The sequence below is a fragment of the Clupea harengus genome, chromosome 9 (assembly GCF_900700415.2).
Source record: "Clupea harengus chromosome 9, Ch_v2.0.2, whole genome shotgun sequence".
Lineage (NCBI taxonomy): Eukaryota > Metazoa > Chordata > Actinopteri > Clupeiformes > Clupeidae > Clupea > Clupea harengus.
Genome location: NC_045160.1, coordinates 9,961,584 through 9,983,635, shown reverse-complemented (window position 1 = coordinate 9,983,635; position 22,052 = coordinate 9,961,584). Strand labels below are relative to the sequence as shown.

At 45.6% G+C, this 22,052-nt stretch overlaps 3 protein-coding genes across 5 annotated transcripts; 1 reads left to right on the top strand and 2 right to left on the bottom strand.

Annotated features, from left to right (window-relative positions):
* Nucleotides 1–43: 43 nt before the first annotated feature.
* On the bottom strand, nt 44–6,300 carry LOC105901415 (NOP53 ribosome biogenesis factor). Its single transcript, XM_042708688.1, has 13 exons — nt 6,062–6,300; nt 5,790; nt 5,637–5,718; nt 5,424–5,514; nt 4,379–4,587; nt 4,243–4,298; nt 4,018–4,113; nt 3,672–3,773; nt 3,207–3,386; nt 1,744–1,919; nt 962–1,028; nt 792–868; nt 44–658 (listed from the first exon to the last, which is right to left on the bottom strand). The coding sequence occupies exons 1-13, from the start codon at nt 6,265–6,267 to the stop codon at nt 598–600; spliced, it is 1,404 nt and encodes a 467-aa protein (XP_042564622.1). The 5' UTR covers nt 6,268–6,300; the 3' UTR covers nt 44–597.
* Nucleotides 6,301–6,813: 513 nt separating this feature from the next.
* Nucleotides 6,814–17,595, top strand: LOC122128476 (protein NPAT-like). Of its 3 annotated transcripts, XM_042708687.1 has the most exons (18): nt 6,814–7,016; nt 7,510–7,628; nt 7,735–7,795; nt 7,916–7,994; nt 8,083–8,123; nt 8,558–8,773; nt 8,946–9,021; nt 10,214–10,337; nt 10,753–10,844; nt 10,976–11,057; nt 11,146–11,242; nt 11,411–11,515; nt 11,639–12,135; nt 12,214–13,054; nt 13,218–13,330; nt 15,365–15,458; nt 15,746–17,139; nt 17,301–17,595. In XM_042708687.1, exons 1-18 carry the CDS (start codon nt 6,980–6,982, stop codon nt 17,379–17,381), a joined length of 4,149 nt encoding a protein of 1,382 aa, XP_042564621.1. In that variant the 5' UTR covers nt 6,814–6,979; the 3' UTR covers nt 17,382–17,595. The 3 variants fall into 3 exon arrangements, with proteins under 3 accessions (XP_042564621.1, XP_042564620.1, XP_042564619.1); XM_042708686.1 differs by having other exon boundaries at nt 11,639–13,054; nt 17,307–17,595; XM_042708685.1 differs by having other exon boundaries at nt 11,639–13,054.
* A 949-nt stretch (nt 17,596–18,544) lies between these two features.
* On the bottom strand, nt 18,545–21,788 carry LOC105901417 (macrophage metalloelastase-like). The gene is made up of 10 exons (XM_031573308.2): nt 21,674–21,788; nt 21,029–21,273; nt 20,697–20,845; nt 20,255–20,380; nt 19,827–19,988; nt 19,388–19,592; nt 19,179–19,306; nt 18,927–19,092; nt 18,735–18,838; nt 18,545–18,648 (listed from the first exon to the last, which is right to left on the bottom strand). Exons 2-10 carry the CDS (start codon nt 21,223–21,225, stop codon nt 18,545–18,547), a joined length of 1,341 nt encoding a protein of 446 aa, XP_031429168.1. The 5' UTR covers nt 21,226–21,273; nt 21,674–21,788.
* Between the last annotated feature and the right edge of the window lie 264 nt (nt 21,789–22,052).

The following is a 22,052-nucleotide window of genomic DNA, read 5'->3' as shown; positions in this document are numbered from 1 at the left end:
GTTATACATAGAAAAATATTAAAAAGGCCAAAAATCCCCCAAAAAAGGTCAAATCATTTTATTACACTTTTTAGATTCAACATTTCTTTATTTAGACACACAAAATCTTTACTTAATATGGGTCTTTAATCACCTTCAGTGTCCTGGCAAACAATTTTGACTGGGCCATTAAGCCTGTTGTTTTGGCAGGGGGACACTGGCAGGGACACATGAACAGTGATCTGCAGTTTTGTAGTGAAAAAGTAAGAAAACAGCAGCATCATATGTTTGCAGACACCAGGTCATCTGAGGTCATTTAGTCTCCAGATCCAGACCTCCTGCCTGCCACAATAAGAGAACCATGTCTGCCTAACCTGATGCTAAGGCTCCTATGCTTCTTCACTGAAGACAAGTGACTTGGGTCATGGAAACAAGGAAAAGGGTCCTTGAGGTGAAGCCGTCTAATGGCCACAATAGCATAAGGCAACACACTTGCTGATTAAGGATGGACTGTGTTTTAATTTCGGGTTCTTGGCGTGGCCACCCAGGGCTCCAGATGGAGCTCCAGCCGCTCATCAGAGATCTCCATCTCTTGGCTGTGTTCACGGGCACCAGTCTTTATGTAACAGCCTTGAAAGCCCTCTTTTCACTATACTTGAGCTTGTATCTTCTCTTGAACCTGGAATAACCGAAGTATAAAAGTTATTTTCAAACAAAATAGCACTGCATGCATTTACACTTTTTGAATCTTTTATTTTAAATTTTAAAATGTAACATTTGAATGTTTTTAAGAGGTAATGTAGATGTCTTACTTGGCTCTTTCTCTGGGCTCAATCATGTTTCTCTTCTGAAAGCTCTTGAAGCGGTCCTTGAGTAGGTTGCCCTCTGGCTGTAAGACAGTGTTACAACAAGAGATGTCATGGAAAGGTCACAGAACAGTGATAGGACTGCTGATAGGACTGCTGTGGGCCCACTATCTTACCTTGAGTCTACGCAGGGATCCGGCTAACTCATCACTCAACTGCACCTCAAGATCAGGAGTCTGGAACCTGTGAAAAACAATGAGAGAACACACACATCCTGTAAGCATGGGCTAGAATGAATCTACTTGAACGTGGTAATTGTAGCGTGTATATGAAGTTGAGTTGAGCTGAACTGAGGAGTTTCTGTAATATGTTTGTATGTGTGCGCGTGTGCATGTGTGTGTATGTATGTGTGTGCGTGTGCATGTATGTGTGTGTGTGCGTGTGCGTGTGCGTGTGCGTGTGTATGCGTGTGTACGCGCCGCGTGTGTGTGTATGTGTATGTGCACGAGCGTGTGTATGTATGTGCGAGAACAGTGTGGACTCACTTGAGGCGTCCTAGGCGGCGTGGCTGGGTGTGTATGTGCGCGTGTGTGTATGTGTGCACGCGTGTGTGTGTGTGCGTGCGTGCGTATGTGCGAGAACAGTGTGGACTCACTTGAGGCGTCCTAGGCGGCGTGGCTGGGTGTGTATGTGCGCGTGTGTATGTGTGCACGCGCGTGTGTGTGTGTGCGTGCGTGCGTGCGTATGTGCGAGAACAGTGTGGACTCACTTGAGGCGTCCTAGGCGGCGTGGCTGGGTGTGTATGTGCGGGTGTGTATGTGCGCGTGTGTATGTGTGCGCGTGTGTATGTGTGCGCGTGTGCACGCGTGTGTGTGTGTGTGGTGTTGTGTGTGTGTGTGTGTGTGTGTGTGTGTGCGTGCGTGCGTGCGTGGTATGTGCGAGAACAGTGTGGACTCACTTGAGGCGTCCTAGGCGGCGTGGCTGGGTCTTCTCGGCCAGCTGGTTGATCTTGCGCTGGCTCTGTCTGAGGTGGGTGCGTGTCTCCCTCTTCTTCAGCTCCAGTTTGATGGAGCGCAGCTGGAAGAGCTGCTGCCGCTTGCCCGTCACCACCCGCGCAGTCATCCTCTCTTGCTCCTGAGGAAGCACACCAGAGCCCAGGTCAGAGGTCATCCTCTCCACCGCATGTGTGCACTAGCGCCTCCAGACCACAGGCTGGCCACAGCAGCAAGCTCTTCAGTACTCTTATTGACGTGCAAACACCAACCCTAACCACTGTCCTTGTCTGGTTCTAATGTTAGGGCCCTACAGACCGAGTTACAATGTAATAATCATCTTTATGTTTATGATGGCATAAGTAGAACCAGTTCCAGAAGTGTCAGTATCCACGGGATGTACCCAAGTGGTACGACACTTAGGGCCAATGATTTTCCGTTTCAAAAAAATGCATTTTCCGTTTCGCATTTGGTGAATTCCGTTTTTTTTTTTCCGTTTCAGCTCATTTTGTTCACCCTGAGGTAGATTGATGGCTTAAAATGAGTGAATAATATGTGCCCTTCTTAGATTGTTGTTTGCCAGCCATCAACAGAACAGAAGACTAAACATTTTTTGTTTTAAATGCGATTGGGAAGACGAGCGCGTGAATGTGACTGAATGTGGCTTTAGCGGAGATCTGTGGGTCAACCGTTAAAAAGGGGGGCGTGGCCGGAGCAGAGTTCAGCGCAGACGTGACATTTTCTCAGTGGTTTTGTTCTTTAATTAATGTTTGTTCATCGTTGCAATCGTTGTTGTGTTTATTTGAAAGAAATATAGCCTTGCAGCCCAAAATACAGGGGAATTTGGGCGATTTGTATGAACAAAATGATGTTTCCGTTTCAAAGGTGCAATTCCGTTTCAAAGTGTTCATTCCGCGAATTCCGTCCGTTTTCCGTTATCGCGGAAAATCATTGGCCCTAGACACTGACACAATTGGCTATATGCTAGCACTGGCAGCAGGTCTCTTGAGGCATGAGGCAGTGAGGTTTAGTCACTGCACACCTCTGCCCACTGGGCCCCACTACAGGTGCTCATAGCACCCCACACATACATCTTCTTCTTCTTCTTCTTCTTCTTCTTCTAAAAACACATGCCTGAGCCTGCCTAGGTTGGGTTTGTGTACAGATACACACCGTAATAGAAACATATTATACATATTTACATTCTATAGAAAGTCAAACAGACAGAATGAACAATTATGTTACAGTTAAATAAACATCGAGTCATTTGGCAGTGACTTTAAAAGTACAAAGCAAGCACATTGACTACTCAGGAAGAAAACAGCAAAAGAACTGCGATGAGAAAAGTGTTCAAGTTTTGTGGGGCATTAAGGGCCAGGTAAGGAAAATAATCCGTTTTCCACGTCCATCACAGACATCTATATTTCACCTTTATTTTGTCAGCCTTCTCCTTCCTCCTCTGTTTCTCCGTCTTCTTCTCCTGCTGTGCACTGGGGACCACGCCGGTGTCTTCCTCGTCTTCAGCCGTCTCCCCAGTCACATCCTTCTCTTCCTCCTCACCCTCCTCCTCCTCAAGGAGCCCTTGAATTTGCTCCTTAAATGTGTCCTCCTGCAAATTATGAAGAGAATTCTGAATGATCAGTCCTTCTACTTGGCTTGACAGCTTAATAGGCATCATACACGAGTGTGGAAAGATGATGTTGACATGTTTGCATTATAAACTTGGTTCTGACCACAGTTATGGTAACTGCACTGCGAACAGTCCCAGTTGAACATCGGTGTTGGCTGTAACGGTGGCGTAATGAGCTGCGTTGTTTAAGCTTCAGTGCGCTATGCTGTTCTAGAGTCAGTGATCTTTACAGTGCTGTGAAGTTTATGGTGGGGATGGCAGTACCTCAGTGGCCAAGTCCTGACGATTCACAGCAAGCTGCTTTTCCAAGCGGTCCTCTGCCTTCACCTTCTTCACCTCTACGTCATGGGCTTCTTGCAACAAGGCCTGGACACACACACACACACACACACACACACACACACACACACACACACACACACACACACACACACACACACACACACACACACACACACACACACAAACGTTGAGATGTTATTACTACAGCCATTATTCCTAGTCAAAATGCTGATATTACAAACTTTATGTTGGATTAAATAGAGCCAATAACACTGATGTTAAAATAAGAGCCTTCCACAGGGGCAGAGGAAGAGGTCTGTCGGGTCACCTGATGAGAGAAGAAGTCGGGGTTGTAGGAGCCTCCGGGAGCAATGACCTCAATGGCTGGAAGTTCTGACGGCTTTTCATTCAGTTTCTCTGGTCGCTGAAAACAAAACAAAATGTCGTCTGTTTCAATTACAGAAACAAACGCAAACTGAAAATAGAACACTCGACTCGCTCACTCTATCCTATCCTCAATGTACTGCAATCAAGTCTTTCAACACTTGCTCACCTTAACCAGCTTCTTTTTGGTCTGTTCAAGGTAAAAGCCATCTCTTGTCTCCACGGCTAGAAAACAGATTTACATGTCAAACATGACGACCCAACCCGACCCGACCCGTCATCAACAGAAACAGCTGCTCACTCACGTTGCTCTCCCCACAGGTCATAGTAGCCTCTCTCAGGGTTGTTGTTGGCAACAGGCTTCTCTCGGACTGGCGTTCCAGCTGCGTAGGCGGCTCGTCGAAGGCCCAGGAGCCTCTCCCTGCGAGAGACCACTCCTTTGGCTGCCAGGTGCTCCGCCTGCTCCTCCTTGCGGCGCAGCTTCTTGGCATTGGGCTGCTGGTGGGCGAGGATACTGAGGAGAAGAGAAGAGACACGCCGATGAGACGCAGGGGAGAGGGACTACACAATCAATGTGTTCTCTCTCTGAGCAGATGAGCACTGGGCATCATCAACATGATTGGCCTCAGAACTACAGAAGAGTTTACGAGAGAGAGGCGAAGCGTAGGAGCATTCATAGCTCCTTTCCAGTGTCTCCAACATATAGGAGCGCTTCTCGTCTGTTGGTCGGTTTAACTGGACAAGTCCCCATAGATTTCCACAATATCAGTAAAGAATTCTACAGCTAAACAATAAGAAATCAAGCTTTTCATAGATTTAAACGCACTTCAGAAACTAACAATATGGAAATATCGGTTCCAACGATCAGTTGAAAAGATAAGACCCCTAAGAGCAACAGGGGAACAAATAAACACTAATCACAACTATCCCAGCTAAACTTTGTACATGCCAGTTAAACCCTCAGTTCCTAGGGAGCCATTCACTGAACAGCCCCCGGATTCCAAGTCTGTCTTCACATTTCCGAGGAAATACTGTGAGCGCAAGGATGGAATCATCAACGGGTATGGCATGCTTGCCCCAAGTGCACAGAAGTTGCTGTTCATGGGATTCGAACCCTTGACCCTAGAGTTACTAGGCCTACTTCTTTACCAGCTGAGCTATAGAAGACCTCTTGTAACAACCATTAGCGTCTAATTAGGCACCATTACTACTATACATGGCAGACTATCAGCATTACTCAATTCCTCAACCAGCGTGATTTGGTCGTTGGCCTTCAGACCAGTGGCTGTTAGAGAACAAAAGGTTTAGAGGGCTTCAATGCAAAAAGAGGAAAAATATTTAACTGCTTACTCTTTCGGTGCCGGGATGTGGGAGTTTGGCTGAAGTATGAGGTCTACCTTCAGGGGTCGCTGGATCTTCCTTCTCTTATTCTCTTCCTCACCTGCGAGCCGAGTGAAAGTGATCAAAACAGCGAAAACAACCTTAAACTTACCAAACAATACTGTTCCGTGTTTAAATGGAACAGTATTACATAATCTTTCAAACTGTGTTGATACCACGTACCTGTAGGAACAATCTCCTTTTTCTTTGTCTCCCCAATGTCCAGAAAGAACAAGCTCTCATCTGGTTTGTCTGCAATCAATCCCTGAGAAGCAAAGGTACACACATAATTAAATCTAAAAGTAATTAGATGCTAAATAGATTTAACCGGGGCACTCTATGCCATGTAAATGATCCTGCTGACATACTCATGGACATACGGATTCTTCCTAACGTCAACTACGTGTTGCCAACGTGTCCTTATACCGACTTTGCCACATTAACCACACAAAATGTCAAAGCCTAAGTATAATTTTCATGACAATGCATATCACGCGGACACATTATATGACAACTGTCCAAGTAAAACAAAAATAACCAGTTATTTATTAGACATTAAAGGCTACTTGCATGCAGGCTATCGATAGCTACGTTGTATTCATGCTCACCCCGTGGCCCTCTCCTGAAGTCGCACGTCTTCCAAAAACTCCTCGACATCTTGAATGTCACTGTGTTTGTTCCAGCTCTTTTTCTTATTTTTGTTAACACGTTTCTTGCGACCAGCACCTAATTCCGAGTTGTCTGCAGAACTTTGAAATGATAAAAAGCCAGGCTGACTGGCAGCCACGCGTTTATGCTTTCTGGCCGCTGACATGTTGGTTGTCCTCAGGAAGGAAGGAGCAGCGATGATCATAAAAAAAAATTGTAAGTTAGGGTGTGACGTTACTAAAGCTACAAAATAACAGTTTTAGAGAGGTTTATTTTAAGGTGGTTAAAGATGGTTATTATGTTGGTATTGTGTCTACAATGTATGAATTAATTATTGACATAAACATAATTCACTAATACCCAACATTTACGAACATGAACACATACAATTATTGTTAAAATACAGCTCGAAATGAACCCGGGCTTTTGTTTTTGAAGGTATTTGCATGGCTGCACTGCAGCACATCCGTTGTTGACTGTAGCTTCACGTTGCCGCAAAGTAGTTTCTTATCATGGTCGAGTTTTTTTTTCAAAATACCCTCGATTAAATATTCCTTTCAAAACTCCTATTTGATGTTTTTTATATGATTTCGACATTATGGGATATTGTTTGTGCATCTGTGCCATCTAACAAAAAAGACTTGATATTGGACTTTTAAAGCAGATTTTAAACTTCATTTCCCACAATGCAATTCTTACAAATACTTGCCAAGTTCCGGGTGACATGAGCTGAGTTTCCGCGCGTTTTCGGATTTGGGACTGGCTGTAATGTTATAGTATACGAAGATGTTGATGGAAACAGTCGTCTGCAATTGTAGGCCAGGTTAAGTTGACAATGTGATTCTGTTAGAGTCATAACATTAGCGAGACATTCAATCATGTTGCTACCATCTGATATTGCGCGACTTGTTCTTGGTAAGACAAACTACTACCTCTTGTTTGTGCAGATCCCTCTCCTTGAGTAACGCTAGCCCGTTAGTTAGCCAAATGCTAGCTAGTCTTTGACATTGGTTGTTTTTTGGTAACGTCAACTAGTCACCCAAAGAAACGCCAGATTTGTTATGTCTTTAGTTTATACGCGGGAAACCTCTTTAAGGTACAGGAGTAGCACATCTTCAATGAGGGTGTGCCGAAAAGAGTGTCTGTGTATTGCAGCTAACTACTCTTAGTTAGTTTTTGCTGACATACTATGCTAATTTCTTTCTCGGGGTGCCACAGGCATCGTGTCCGATCGTTAATGTTAACTTTAAATTAGATTGCTTCTGACATGTTATCTTTGCAATCTGTTTTCTGATGGGCAGCAATGATGTTTAGGTTGCTATTGTTAACGCGACGACCAAATTGTTCAGCTACCAGATATACACTTCAATGTTGTAAACATAGCTGATGTGCGTGTACGTGCCAACAGGGTATCTGCAACAAGAGGGTCTCAGTGCCACAAGTAGAGCATTCGTGCTGGAGAGCCCCAATCTGAAAGAGTATGCAGAGCATAGTACAGAGGATGGATTTATCCCAGCCTGTGTGTTTGTAAGTATTTAAGAGTATACAAAAGTAGTGTTATCCGTTTGCTGTTTATGCTCAGTAACGTTACTGATGTGCACATAAATAAACACTTTATGCCATTCGTTTGCAGTCTCTTTTTGGAAAGAACTTGAAAACTATTTTGAATGAATATGTAGCTGCCAAAACAAAGGGTATGTATTGAGCTCTGGAGACAACATTTTATGATTTATATTAAGTCCTAAATGTGATGTCTTGGATGGAGAGTGGAGAGTGAATACAAGTTTCCTTGTGTCCTGATTGTCTTCTCACAGAAATAAGTGAAGAGAATCAGGTTCCTGCCATGTTGACATCATTATGGAAGAAGCTGGATGTCACTCTTAATCAGATCAAGTAGGACATACTCATCATACTCCCATAGCTTGTCTCGGTCTGGGTTAGGGTTGACATTAAAGTATGTCTCATTTATTTTTTCCCTCAGATGTATGCAGAACTCTCCAATTGTCTACTCAAGCCAGAGGAGTAAGTAGCCTAATGACTTTAATCTACATACTTTATGACCAGTGTTCTCACTGTAGCCCCATATGTGTGTATACCACCTCCAATCCCCTTTGGAGAAAGAGGTCAGAGTGTCGTTTAAAGCTCAATCTGGTAGGTAGATCGGACTCGTCTTCAGCATGTAAACAAAACTGTTCCACACACCCTGTCTTGGCTAACTCACTGCTGTGTGGGATATGTTGGAAGAAAAAATGTTGATTTATCCTTCCTCTCCAAAAATCAATATGGATGTCATGCAATGAGGGACATTCCAGGTAGGATTTGGTAGAAACTGATACATTTTGAATGTTTTAGTTGACTTAGTAATAGATCATTTTACAGTGAGGAATGTGGTGTTGGTTTTGGTGCTCATTTGTTTATAAATATATAAATATAATAGTTTTTGTTCATTTCTACAGTGCGTACAAAAAATGGCATCATGAGGCACAGGGCCCTGTCAAGCCCTCTGGCGTCTCCCATTCCTGGAGGTGTGAGTGTGTCCAGTCCCATCCCCACCCCACACATAGACCCAGGGCACTCCACCCCCGTGTGCATCTCCTCCCAGCAGCTTCGGCCGTCACCTCTGGCCTTCAGTCATTTTCAGGATGGCAGCCGCCTGTCCATCAACCTGAGCCGTAAGAATGAATAGGCAGTTTCTTTCTCCTTTTGCCATCCCTCAATCATTTTCATTGTAAACATTGTTTATGTTTGTGGTGTGCTATAGAAGAGTCTAGAAGAGGTAGCTCTGTCTTTATCCCATGGGTTATAGGGAAGTGATGATGTGGTGTATTACCGCCTTTCTTTTAGACAACACCCCACTGCAAATTATTGTTCCTGACCAGAGATTTACCCCAGGACCGTTATCCCCAGCACGCAGAAAGTGGTAAGACACTGGACTTGGCAGGAGCACTCGTTAGTGGGTTAACAGAATAATAACGAATGGTTGTCACTAGGGATGCACCGATACCGATACCAGTATCGGTATCGGTGCCGATACTTCGTTAAAATACTCGTACTCGTACTCGTTGTTGAATTGCCGATACCAAGCACCGATACCACTCATCAGTATTTCACTGCATCAAACTGGCCGGGCTATGCTGACACAAAATGTGATTTACTGTCCTACCTGTCCTACCAGTCTCTGCCAGACTAGTAAGTAGCTTATTTGCCGTCTTGTGTTGCATTTGCTTGATGTTTGACTGTGTTAGGAAAGTTTGTCATAGTGTCAAAGTATTTCAGTATACAGGTTTCGCTAAATTTAGCTGCTAGCATCTCGTTAGCGATTAGCAATTCCGTTGTGCTGCCTTAACGGCGATTTGGGCTCATTTTAAGATAAATGACGACGACAGGAGTAAGGCACAGTGTAAGATCTGCACTGCTACGGTGTCGAGGGGCGGAAAGGAAAGTACTCTGTTTAACACAAGCAATTTGATTAAACATCTGAAGACGCACCATAGTGTTAAGTACACAGAGTTCACTGATGCTAGTGGCGCAAGACCGAAGCAACCAATCTTAACTGACGTCTTGCAAAAGAAAAAAACGCGCACCCACACACACAGAGAGAGAGAGGTAGAGAGAAAGACTGTGCCACATAGGTTAAGTGATTGTTCGTGTACTTGAGCAGGAGATTCTTCTGATCCTTTTGTAACTGAAATGTGCTCTTGTGCTAATCCAGTAATAGTTCTGTTCACTTTTTGTTAAGCAGACTGTGTTGTTAACTATGCAGCAAATTGAATTGCCTTTATCTGGTTATATTTGCATTTTGTCTAATGTGGTGATATTGTCTGAAGGCTTTTTTTGTGTGTTAAAACCAGAAAGCTCTGTTTATTTTTGGCTTGGGATAGCCTTCTGTTAATTTTGTACTATAGGCTTGACATAATCTGCAGAGGATAAAATAAAATCTGCCTCCAAATTAATTGCACTTTCATGGAGACCAAATCTAAGAAGTATCGGTATCGGTACTCGGTATCGGCAAGTACACAAATAAAAATACTCGTACTCGTATCGGTTTGTAAAAAAGTGGTATCGTGCATCCTAGTTGTCACTGTGACCCCAATTTGCTTTTTGAATCTCAGCGATTCGCCAAGAAGAAGGGGGGGGTGCCTGGCTTCAGGGAGTGGAAGCACACGGGCCAGCCTGGTGACCAGCGGCCTTATTCAAGAAGGACAAAGCCAAGAAGTGGGGTCGGAGAATTTCCCAGTGAGTGTTTTTTGTTGGTTGTGTGTTTTTATGTTTCACATTTAAACCTTTCAAATGTGTAGCTTGTAGGGGATCTGTTAGCGGAAATGGAATATAGTATTAAAACTAGCTTCTAATGAGCCCTTCATATGTACATAAGGAGTGGGTCTTCTTCCACGGAGTCCGTGATGTGCGCCGCAATGTTTCTACAGTAGCCCAAAAGGGACAGACCAAAACACTGTTGCTATAGAGGGCCTTTCGCTTTTTTATAGCACTTGAGGGGGCATCGTATGTTCTTCTACACGTTTGGAAAGGGAGATCGCAATTCAGCAACCTCACCACTCCCAGCAACTAGATGCCGCTAAAGTCTACACACTGCACCTTTAAGTGACTTAGTCAGCAAAAGCTTTCATGTTTACTTGTTTTACTTTCACAGCAAATGGTAATAGATAGTGCCCGTGAGAAGATCCTGAAGGACCGTTCACTACAAGAGAAGCTTGCTGAAAATATTAACAAAATACTTGCCAGGTAAAAAAAAGAAAATTCAAGAAAATGGCCCTAGCTGTGCCAATCTTTAATGTAGATGCAGTTGTGCCATCTTTAATGTCAATCTTGAAGTGCGCTGTCTAAAATGGCTTCATCTTTGATTTCCTGCTTAGTGACAATAGTCCACAAGCTTCAAAAGCAGCATGCAGCTCAGTAGATCAAGACCCGTCAATTGATGAAATTCTGGGCCTCCAGGTAATATGCCTTTCCTTATCTGTTTAAACAGGCCACTGCCCTTCGCGAACAATGTAGTAGGGGCTTGACTGTTTGATCCTTTATGTAGGGGGAGATCCACATGTCGGATGTTGCCATTCATGACATTTTGGAGCAGACTGAGTCGGACCCTGCCTTCCAGGCTCTTTTTGAACTCTTTGACTACGGTAAGTCCTTAGGGGTAAACAAGGACATTTGTAGTGATCATTGCTGTCTTATTTTTGTCATAGTTGATGCCAAAACACAGTTGGTCCTATTTCTGTTTTTCTGTGGAAAGTGCGTTGACATTAAGGGGTTATGGTTAGCTGCAACCAAATGACTTTTGACTCTTCCAGGTAAAGGTAGAACAAGCGGCACTGAGGAGATTGAAGGAGGCCAAAGAGACCAGGACGGCGAGGAGATTGGTTTTGTGGAGGAGCTAGCTGATGTTGTTGACCCAAGTAATGGCAGTAGATTTACTCCTATTGTGGGTTTATGTGTGCACCCACTTTCTGTAGACATGAGCTCATAAACATGAACAAGACCATTCCTATTCCCCTGACCAAATGTCTTTCATGTTAAAGGTCCTGTGCAGGAAGACTCCGCGTCTTGTGCAGAGCCTTCATCTGCACCTAAATCAAAGACGAGAGGAGCTCAAGAGGCCAAGAACAAGAGGAAGTCCACCCCGTCTTCAAATGCATCCAAGAATCCTACTCCAATCCTTCCTTCAGCCCTGACTCCCAGACAGCCAGCCTCTGAGAACCTGGCCTCAGGCCGAGGGTCGACTTTGGACCCAAAGCAGAGGGGGAGCAGGAGGCACACACGAGCCTCTCAACACGCCTCACAAGCCAGCAAGAGCACAGCAGCTGAGGAGGAAGTGAGTATGGACGTAGACAGCCCTGTGGCACCTGAGACCGACTCAGTGCCTTTGACACAGGAAATGCCTGAGGCCAGCAAAGGTCAAAGTCCAGAACAGCCTCCAGCCACAGCAGGCAGCAGCCAACTGCTGGGAGCCACACCTGGCCTCCCTTTAAGCATTCTGGTCTCTGGAGCCACACCTGGCCTCCCTTTGAGCAGTCTGGTCTCTGGAACCACACCTGGCCTCCCTTTGAGCAGTCTGGTCTCTGGAGCCACACCTGGCCTCCCTTTGAGCAGTCTGGCCTCTGGAGCCACACCTGGCCTCCCTTTGAGCAGTCTGGTCTCTGGAACCACAGCAGGACACGAGGTGCAGCTAGAATCAGTGCAAGGGCAAAGTGCTCATCGCCCTGTAGAGAAGACACCAGAGGTGCTGAGTGGACCTCACACTAACAAAGAGTCTGTCGGAGAACAAGGCCCTCTGTCTAGCTCCCCAGTTAAGAACAGTACCCAAGGAAGGGAAGTCATCCAGAAATCCCAGTTGCCAGACAGGGTGAGGGGGTCAGAGGTCAGCTCTGTGCTCCCATTGGCTCCAGCTGCTTGTCCTGCTGCTGTGTCCTCGTCCTCGTCCTCCTCAGCTGTGCAGACGGACCCCAATCAGATAGTCTCTCTGAAGATCATAGTGAGTGATGAAGAGGAGCAACCCTCCACAGATCCCACGCTCAGCCAGGCTGTGTCCAGCATCAGTGAGGAGGGCATCCCCACCATATACCTCTCCTCCCCGGCCAAGTCCCCAGCCAGGGGGGTGTTGCTGTCTGCCCCCAGCTCCGGGGTGACCCCTGAGGAGACAGTCCAGGCAGTGAGCTGCCTTCAGAGGACTGAGGTCAGTCAGGATGGCCATCAGCGGGCCCCTGGAGGTGCTGGAGATGGCCCCAAGGAGCCGGGCTTCTTCCAGCTGCTTCCAGCCAGTGCCGGCTTCAGTGGCCCCAGCAGCTACTTTGTAGTGACAGACCAGATGGTGCCAGGAGACCGCCAGTCCAGCGTGGTGGTGGTTCCAGGTGCTCCGGCAGTCCAGGGTCAGGTGACCACGTTGCCCCAAGTTCTGGCTACACCACCGCGGTCACGAGCAGTACCACAGTCTTACGGTGAGGCGCAACACTTTCTGTGTGTGTTTTGAGGTATTATAAAGTCTTAGTGCCTGCACTAGGCGGTTCAGGCACCATGACACAATTTCAATTGTTATTAGTGCTATAAGAATAATTGAATTGAATTGAATTAAATAGTGGTGTTGTTCTCCAAACCTAACAGGTTCAACCTTCATCATATCATCACCAATCCAGTCCATGCTGCAGAATGTGGTCGTGCCCGTGTCCGTGATGGGCCAGAGTAACACAGGGAAGTTCACTGTTGTTCCCAATCAGGTATGTGCTATCTGTTTAGTTTTATCCAGACTATTACCAAAGCAGTGTTTGGGACACTATGGGATCAATTTACGTTAAGGGCCGATAACATTGATGCACAGACCAATGTATGAATGTCTCTTACCCGCACTGCATCAGCTACTTATGCACTTAACGTAGCTTTGCGCAGCTTTGAAAAGGATCATGTCCTCAGTACACACGTTCTTTTTATCACTCCATGCAAGAACGAGAAAACAATTCTGAAACCCCCAGACCTCCGCACTGATCATATATACAGTCGTATGAAAAAGTTTGGGCACCCCTGATCATTTCCATTATTTTCATTTATAAATTTTAGGGCGTTTGGATCAGCAACTTCTTCTTGTATATAATACTTCATGGACACAGTAATATTTCAGCAGTGAAATAAGGTGTATTGGATAAACAGAAAATATGCCATATGCGTCATAACAAAATTAGACAGCTGCATACATTTGGGCACCCCAACAGAAAAATATATAAATTATTTGCTAGAGCCTCCTTTTGCAAAAATAACAGCCTCTAGACGCTTCCTATAGCGTCTGATGAGTGTCTGGATTCTGGATGAAGGTATTTTGGACCATTCCTCCTTACAAAACATCTCCAGTTCAGTTAGGTTTGATGGCTGCCTAGCATGGACAGCCCGCTTCAAGTCATCCCATCTAGGATGGCTATTCCAGAACATTATACTCATTCCTCTGCATTTGTTTTTGCATACCTCAAGCGAGCGTGTTTGTGCAGAAAAGGCTTCTTCCGCATCACTCTCCCATACAGCTGTTCTTTGTGCAAGGTGCGCTGAATCGTTGAGCGATGCACAGTGACACCATCTGCAGCGAGATGATCTTGCAGGTCTTTGGAGGTGGTCTGAGGGTTGTCTTTGACCATTCTGACCATCCTTCGCCCTTACCTCTCCGATATTTTTCTTTTGGTAAATTATCATGCAGCCTCAGAGGGGTGCCTAAACTTTTTCATACGACTGTATAACATTTAGCAAGCGTATTATGTCATTGTAACCCCTTGGTCACATCATGGCAACTTTAACAGACAAGCCAGACATGCCATGCAGCAATAGTCTTTTGAAGTGTTAAGCGGTTATTATTAACTCCTTAAACTCTTTCAACTCAACAATATCAACGTAACGGGTCAAGTATCGTAAAATGAATGAACCTCTGTCTCAAGGCCAAATGCTATCTCTTGCAATATTAGCGAAAGTGAAACTAAGTTATCCGCCCAGGTATTCGGATTCGCTCCTAAATGTAAGGGATTCTTTTGCGGTACCACAAGGTGGCACTCTTGGTGGTGAGGACTTTTCTGTACTGCTGCAGCCCTATTCAAAGCCATTTGGCATCAGCCTCACTCAGTCATTGATCATTGGCTGGCCTCAATCAGTTATGAATTTATTACAAATGGGCCCAATTGGTTTATCTGATAAGTTGAACTTATTATAAAATTATAAAACGTATAAGTACATTTTTTTATTAAATAAGGGATAGGCCTGCTTTCGATCAAATTCTTTTTCACCAGGCTTTTTTCATCCTGCCACCGTCTTTGGATTTGACTTTGCAACAACATATTCCAATCAAAACAAACGCTTTCCTCAGGTTTCGAGTTCATTGTAGTACTTTCTGTCCAATTGCACAGATCTTGGATATGTATGACCTCATTAATAACCCTATTTTAATTGGTTGAGGCAGGGGGATGTCTGAAATTAATTAGACTTTGGCAATGGAGTGATTCTGTTATTACTCGCACACTATCTTTATGAATGGGCTATATTTAACATGCTAATGTTCAACGTGCTGTGTTATTACACAGCAAACTCTTAGATGCCATCTATCCCGTCTTTTTCTGACATGTTAACATGGTATTTGATGACCCTACTTGGTCTGATGGTCTTCATTTATGTGTATCATAGTTTTAGTTTTTTTCCAAGATAGAAAGAAAGATATTAATTCTAAAGAGATGCATCTTCAAAACAATTTTTGAAGTCACAGACTGTGTGTAATCTTTTTGAAGGTACTAACTTTGCCCTGCACAACATCTGTGGCCCAGCCAGCAGCCCTTGTCTCAAAACCCAAACTGGCCCCTCGACAGGATGCCAGGAACCCTGGTGAGGCTTTTTCTTGTGATGTTAGTGGGGAGAGGCTTTAGCATGAGATTGATCTGATTACTCTTTCTGTGTTTCTGAGGAAGCTATTAAGTAGCCATTCTCAACATGGCTTCTACAACACTATTCAAACTGAAACATTATGATAGTACAATCCAGCTGGGTTCATTGTTGAAACGTTCTAAAATTAATTATTTCAGATAATTGACTATTTTAATGGTGGTAAGCTATGAAAAGGATTAATTCCTTAACTTGTTGAAAACACTAATTAATGAATCTGTTGGTTTCAGGTAAAACAGTCAAGTCTGGTGCTGGTCCAGTGCAGAAGGCAGCGGTGCCCTTGCCCTTGCCTTCTCCTTCTCCTTCTCCTTCTCCCAGCACAGAGAGCATGAAGACTGGAGGCTATGTGAGGATGCTCTGCTTCGACCCTCCCTCTTCAAACACTCCAACCCCACCAGCAGCTCCAACAGCAGCCCCTGCAGCCAGCCAGAGTCCCACGCAGACCAGGAGCCCGGCCCCCACCAGCACCCCCCCCACTGAGAAACAGACCAGGAGCCCGGCCCCCACCACCCCCACCCCCACTGAGAGACAGACTAGTAGAGATGGGGTGCGTGCGCTCACCCCCAAACCCATCATCCTCGGAGGCAACAGGGCCAAGAGGAGGGTGGAGACGGTCCGGGTGGAGGACAAAACTCCCCAGCCCTTGGCCTTCATCGTCCCCCAGAACAGGGACTCCTCGGTGAGGGATCTATCGGGGGTGAAGGACATAAACACAACCAGCAGCAGCTTTGAAGCTCCCAAAGGGCCAGCAGCTGCCCAACAGGGGCCCAGCACACGGTCCGAGTCCAGGAGGAAGTCACACATGACGGAGAAACCGGACACAGGAAGCGCATCGAGCGATGTGGCCCTGAACACCACGGCCTCTGAGCAGTCACACAGGCACAGGACCGTGTCCAGCGGGGCCAAGAGGGACGGACAGGAGTCGGGCAAACAGGACACGGTTAATGGACAAGATGAGAGGCCAGCACCCCCACAGGAGGTCACTCCTGTCACCGCCAACAAGGAGAAGGAGCTGGAGGCCCACCAGGGGAGGGAGAAGGAGAAGGAGAGGACCCAGCTTGCCCCCCCGGCTCCTCAGGAGCCTGTCTCGATCACCTCCTCCCGGACCACTCCAGCTGCCTCAGGAGCACCCTGCAAGGCCCTGAGCAAGACCAGCCCGCTTACCAAACAAGCTGCCGAAATGCTCCAGGACATCCAGGGCCTCCACCCTACAGCCACCCCACCCAAGAAGCCAGGGCTGGGCTGCCTGGATATGCCCCTGCCTAGAACTCCTGGCCTGGGCCGCCTGCACGAGGACTCTCTGGATTGCCTCCGTACGCCAGGTAGGCAGCGCCCCGGCCGAGAGGCAGAGGGCACACCGCGCCACCTTCTCCCACCGGCCACGCCTGAGCTGCCCGCCTGCAGCCCGGCCAGTGAGACGGGCAGCGAGAACAGCATCAACATGGCCGCCCACACGCTCATGATCCTGTCGCGCGCCGCACGCACCGGGGGGCCGCTGAAGGACAGCCTACGCCAGGAGGAGGCCGCCGCCCCCACGGCCGTGTGCAAGAGCAAGAAGCGCAAGCCCAGCCCCGCTGACAAGAAGGAACATCCAGGCGCCTCCAGCAGCAAGAAGAAAGCTAAGGTGCGTTTAACCCCCACAGCATCTACAGACACAAACAGTCCTGCCCTTGTGTGATGACAAGCTTTGATGAATATTTATATGAATGTGTGAGGAAGTGAATGAGTTTTGCAAAGGGGGTCAGTTTTAATAGCCGATGTTACAGTGTTCTCTTTTCTCCCCAGAAACAGAAGAGGCTGTTGGATTCTTTTCCAGACGACTTGGACGTTGACAAGTTCCTGTCATCACTGCACTATGATGAATGAGGACTGCTCCACAGCTGCAATGCTCTTAGTGGACACTGTAAACCATATATGTGTTATGAGCATTTTGCTGCACAAATGGTTTGGAAGTGTGAATCACAATGCTGTATAAAAAAACTAAGTTTTTCTGGTTGTAATACAGTGGATGTCTCATATTTAAAAAACAGTTGTAAATACACATTCATTTAACTTTGTATTAAATGCTCTGATTTTTAAATGGTTATCACTGTATTTCATTCTGTGAATATAACAAAGTTGCCTCGTCTGAATGTTCATTTCTTAAAGGACATTCATGTATGCAAAAGCTGTAACTGAATCATCTCATTTCAGCACTTAATATGGTTTTATGTTTTTTTTTTTTTTTACCCTTGAACCAAACTGGACTAGACTTAACAATAAAGTCCCGTGGTTCAGTAAACATGCCATGTTATTTGGGCTTTTGGAACTAGAATAAGCGTGCTTTGGGCTAGAATAAGCGTGCATGTTTTAAGCAAAAGGAAGGTGGGTGGACACAGCGTAGTCAATTAGATAGGACAGAACAGGTGTGATGAACCCTACAGTCAGTCACTCTTTTGAAGTGCATGTTGCTGACTCTTGACTGGATTAATGAACCTTAATCCATTTGACTTTTGCAAACTCTATGAAGGAGTCATGCTGATGTTGGAGGGTCACCGTCTCCACAGCATTCCTCAAAGCACACAGGGGCAGTGCCCACACAGGAAGAGCAGAGCAAGTAGGAGCTCGAAAGGCTGCAGTGTTTATTTGGCAGACAGTAATTGACAGCACAGGTAAAACATAATTGTCCACTATGTGTAAAACATAATTGTTCACTATATGTTCCTGGAGATCAAAGCCATGACCCTAGCATCCCATTACTCTATCGGTTGAAGGAATATAAGAGAATTGTGAAATCTGATTTCTGCTTGTCCATCAGAAACCTCTGGACGTTTTCTTGGACAGACAGCATCTACTGGGTGCATCTCTTCCAGTGCACCACACGGTCATGGAACCAACTGACCAGGGGACCAGAAGGGACAGCCCAGGGTAACTGCACACGCTTGATTGGGTTCCATTTTATGCGTCAGTCAGTGCACAGGGATTTACAGCCTGTTGCATGTACTATGTGATGTGTCATCACTCATAAAGCATTGAAGTGGAGTCGTCTGCTAGTAGCAGTTGAGCCACCCATAGTTGAGGAGGGTGCGCGCCACTCTTCTGTAGTAGTAGTTGTACTCCACCTGTCTTGGGCCATTGGAGAAGTAAAGATAGCCTGCAGGAGACAGATCATGCATCCATTTACTGCCCTGAGAGAGGCCACACATGGTTTTTGAATGGTGGATTTCAGATGTCTCTTACCAAAATTCTCAAACGCTGCATCCACTCTGGATCCTATCCCAGGGAAGCCAAGAGATATAGACTTTGGATATCCGGAGTTCATTTGGCTTCTTCTGTTGTCATAGCTACAATGATGTAGGACAGTTAGTGGGGTTACAATCTGTTCTGTAAACAGGTCCTTTTTAATTGGTAATCATATGTGACATACTGTACCTCCAATACTGTCTTCCCACAAAGAAGAAAGTGGTCTTTGTGTTGGGCTCGTACACAGCAGCGTCTAGCTTGCTCACAGTCGAGGGGAGACCCAAGCTGCTTAGTGTTTTTGGATAACCTGGCAAAATGCTCCTGTCATGTAGCTTGATTCCCCAGTACTTGTTGCCTGTGAAAATGCAGTGTCAATAAACCTCAGACTTCACGGAGAATGCTTCCTCATGTCCCACTGTATGTATGTATGCGGATGAGCACCTTGGAAGAGGAATGCTGCACTCAGAGGGACTTCAACGGCGGCGTCCACATAGCTGATCTGGGGCCAGGTTGTCTGCACTTTGGTTAATTGAATTCCTCTCAACATTGTACTTTTCCTCCAGTAGTATCTGTAAACATATTCAAATAGAAACATTTGACACACAAACACAAAAGCCATTGAGCCAATGTAATATTGTATTGTCTCTTACCCATTCTTGAAGAAATAGAGATCTCCATGGATTGAGGTAGCAGCATCAAACACTAGACTGCGGCTGCATTGTTCATCTTTAGGGTTGGGCCCAGGAGCTGGCTCTGGCTCTGGGTCAGGCTTTGGGTCAGGCTTTGGGTCAGGCTTTGGTTTAGGACCAGGACCAGGAGGGGGTTTAGGGTCAGGAATGGAACCTCTCCGAACACCTTACATTTCAGCCAAAAGATAAGAATAAAAAAAAGATAACATACGATAATACAATTAAGCAATATGACACGAGTGAGAGTGGGGTTGGTAAGGGAAGTCCCCACGGCTGGGATTCGGCCGTAGGTAATCAATAAAAAAACACTCAAAGCAGGTAATCAATAAAAATCACTCACTCAAAGCAGGTAATCACGACAGTTCTACTACCAGAGTGCAATATCATAGAGTGTTAGTACCATACAAACTCTGAACCCCTCGCCGGTCATCATCGGGCAGCTTGTATCCGTAAGTGTTGACATACTGATAGGTGGGGAACATGAGGGCCGTTCGGTCCCTGGAGTGGTCCAGTCCCAGAGCATGACCAAACTCATGAGCAGCCACCAGCAGCAGGTTCACTCCTGGGGGGGGGGGGGGGGGCACAGAACACCTCAAGTCCAAGGGAGCACAGACCCTTAAGGGACCCAGTATCTCTTCATTTAAACCAGGGAGCATAGACCCTTAAGGGACCCAGTATCTCTTCATTTAAACAATTGTAACCAAACATGCTTAGGATAAAATAATAACAATGTCAATTGAAGAGTTCCAAAAGAGAAGCAAAGGATAAAGAATTCATTTTTCTTCTAAGAGTGAAAGACAGATCAAATAGTGGGACAGAGGTCGTCACCTCGTGAGGTCAGAGTCCAAGGCTCATCTTCATCAAAATGGGTGTCACCACCTTCCCGCTGACCAGGAGAGTTGGCGTGAGCCAGGACACCTCCACGCCCATCAAAAGGCCAGAAGTCCCCATGATCTACAAGAGATTACCAGGAGAGTTGGCGTGAGCCAGGACACCTCCACGCCCTTTAAAAGGCCAGAAGTCACCATGATCTACAAGTCAGTGGAGGACACATGGAGCAAGTGAAGATGGGATGGACTGTTTGAGTCTTGTGCTTGTGTCTTCTGACAATACAGATTTAGAAAGTAAAGAGTTCGTTCCCAGAGTTCGTTTGTATCGTCAACCTGAATTCTATACTACTGGAAAATGAGTGAGGGGAAGGACTGACACATTTTCAACATTTAGGCTCATTGTTGAGCTCAATCATGATGCTCTTATTTTAGAGACTTACATCTGCCTTTAAAGAGGATCATGATGTCCGCTTGACCACTGGTAATCTGTTTGAAGTCCAGAGGAATGACATCACTGTACAGTTTGAAGGCCTGGGCAATGGTGACGTCCACTTCTCTGTGACTCATGTCGCGGGTGTAAAGCGTTATCCTGTAGTGCATCCACATTCATTGTGTTGAGCCCCCAGCTCACTTCCAGTCAACCATAGGCATTCACGTGCACACAGCTGTACACAGTGCTAAATGGATCACAGTCCTGTGAACCACTAAATGTATATAAATACAGTATAAATCCTGACACAACTGTCATTTAAAGTGGTTGTACTTTATTTACCTGTAGGTAACTAGTTGTTTCTCCCACCTCGGCCGTCCTTGAAAGTGGCCGTATCTGCTGATGTCAGAGACACCACATCTTGGCGCCTTCATCACCTCAATGGTGTTGTTATCCAGACTGCCCGTCACCTCCAGGCCATAGAACGACTGCATCGCCTCCAGGGTGTCTTGGAAAGAATGGTTTGTTACACTCCTCATTGTTGTGTTCGAAGTCCCGACATCTCCGAAGAAACGCTCCAGGTAGTTCTGGAGAGGAGAGAACACGACAGAACAATGCAGACTGTGGAATTGTTCAAAAAGCAAGGAATGCATTCATCTTCAGGCAAAACAATATGGACATGTTACATAACAAAAGAGAAAGAGCAGAGAAAAAACATTTAAAGTATATATATTACAGAAAAGAAACATTTAAAGTATCTATATTACAGAAAATAAATATTTAAAGTATATATATTACAGAAAAGGTTAAATATTTAAAGTATATATATATTACAGAAAAGGCAAAAGCATTCAGCAACAGGTTAGTTTAAGTACCTCTTGCTTGTGAAAAACATTGCTGTCACTCATTAACCTATAGTTGCATACAAAACTAATGACTTGGTCCGAACACATGTTGCATATACAATATTATGGAGGATTGTTTTACCTCAGCAAAGGTTTGATCATCTTCAGGTGCAGCCGTCTCCGAGCTGGAGATGGACACGGGGGCAGCCTGACTCCAGGCTGCACACAGCAGCAGTAGAAGAGAAACCCCACACAGCTCCATGCTTTCCTTTGCATCTTCAACATACATCTGCCTTATATAGAGCTGAGCGCATGACCTGGGTTGCACATGGAAAACAACAGGAAAACCCAGATGCCAAGAAAGATTGTACATTCCTCTAACTGTTGAGACAGGCCTTGTGCCGATTGGGAAATCTGACCTTTCAAAATAAGGTGTGGCTAAGATTTATCCTCTTATTTTCTTGAATATTGATTTACTATTTAGTGTTCTTTGAGTGTTCTTGTTATTTTTGTCGTCAGCA

Coding starts and splice junctions, on each gene's coding strand:
- LOC122128476 (XM_042708685.1), top strand. CDS start 6,980: ATGTTGCTACCATCTGATATTGCGCGACTTGTTCTTG. Junction 11,243..11,410: donor TTTTGAACTCTTTGACTACG/GTAAGTCCTTAG, acceptor TGACTCTTCCAG/GTAAAGGTAGAACAAGCGGC. Junction 17,140..17,300: donor GCAGCAAGAAGAAAGCTAAG/GTGCGTTTAACC, acceptor TTTTCTCCCCAG/AAACAGAAGAGGCTGTTGGA.
- LOC105901417 (XM_031573308.2), bottom strand. CDS start 21,225: ATGAGGAGTGTAACAAACCATTCTTTCCAAGACACCCTGGAGGCGATG. Junction 19,593..19,826: donor AGGGGTTCAGAGTTTGTATG/GTACTAACACTC, acceptor CTGAAATGTAAG/GTGTTCGGAGAGGTTCCATT. Junction 18,839..18,926: donor GTGGGAAGACAGTATTGGAG/GTACAGTATGTC, acceptor ACATCATTGTAG/CTATGACAACAGAAGAAGCC.
- LOC105901415 (XM_042708688.1), bottom strand. CDS start 6,267: ATGTCAGCGGCCAGAAAGCATAAACGCGTGGCTGCCAGTCAGCCTGGC. Junction 4,299..4,378: donor TGACCTGTGGGGAGAGCAAC/GTGAGTGAGCAG, acceptor TCTGTTTTCTAG/CCGTGGAGACAAGAGATGGC. Junction 3,774..4,017: donor CCGACTTCTTCTCTCATCAG/GTGACCCGACAG, acceptor GTGTGTGTCCAG/GCCTTGTTGCAAGAAGCCCA.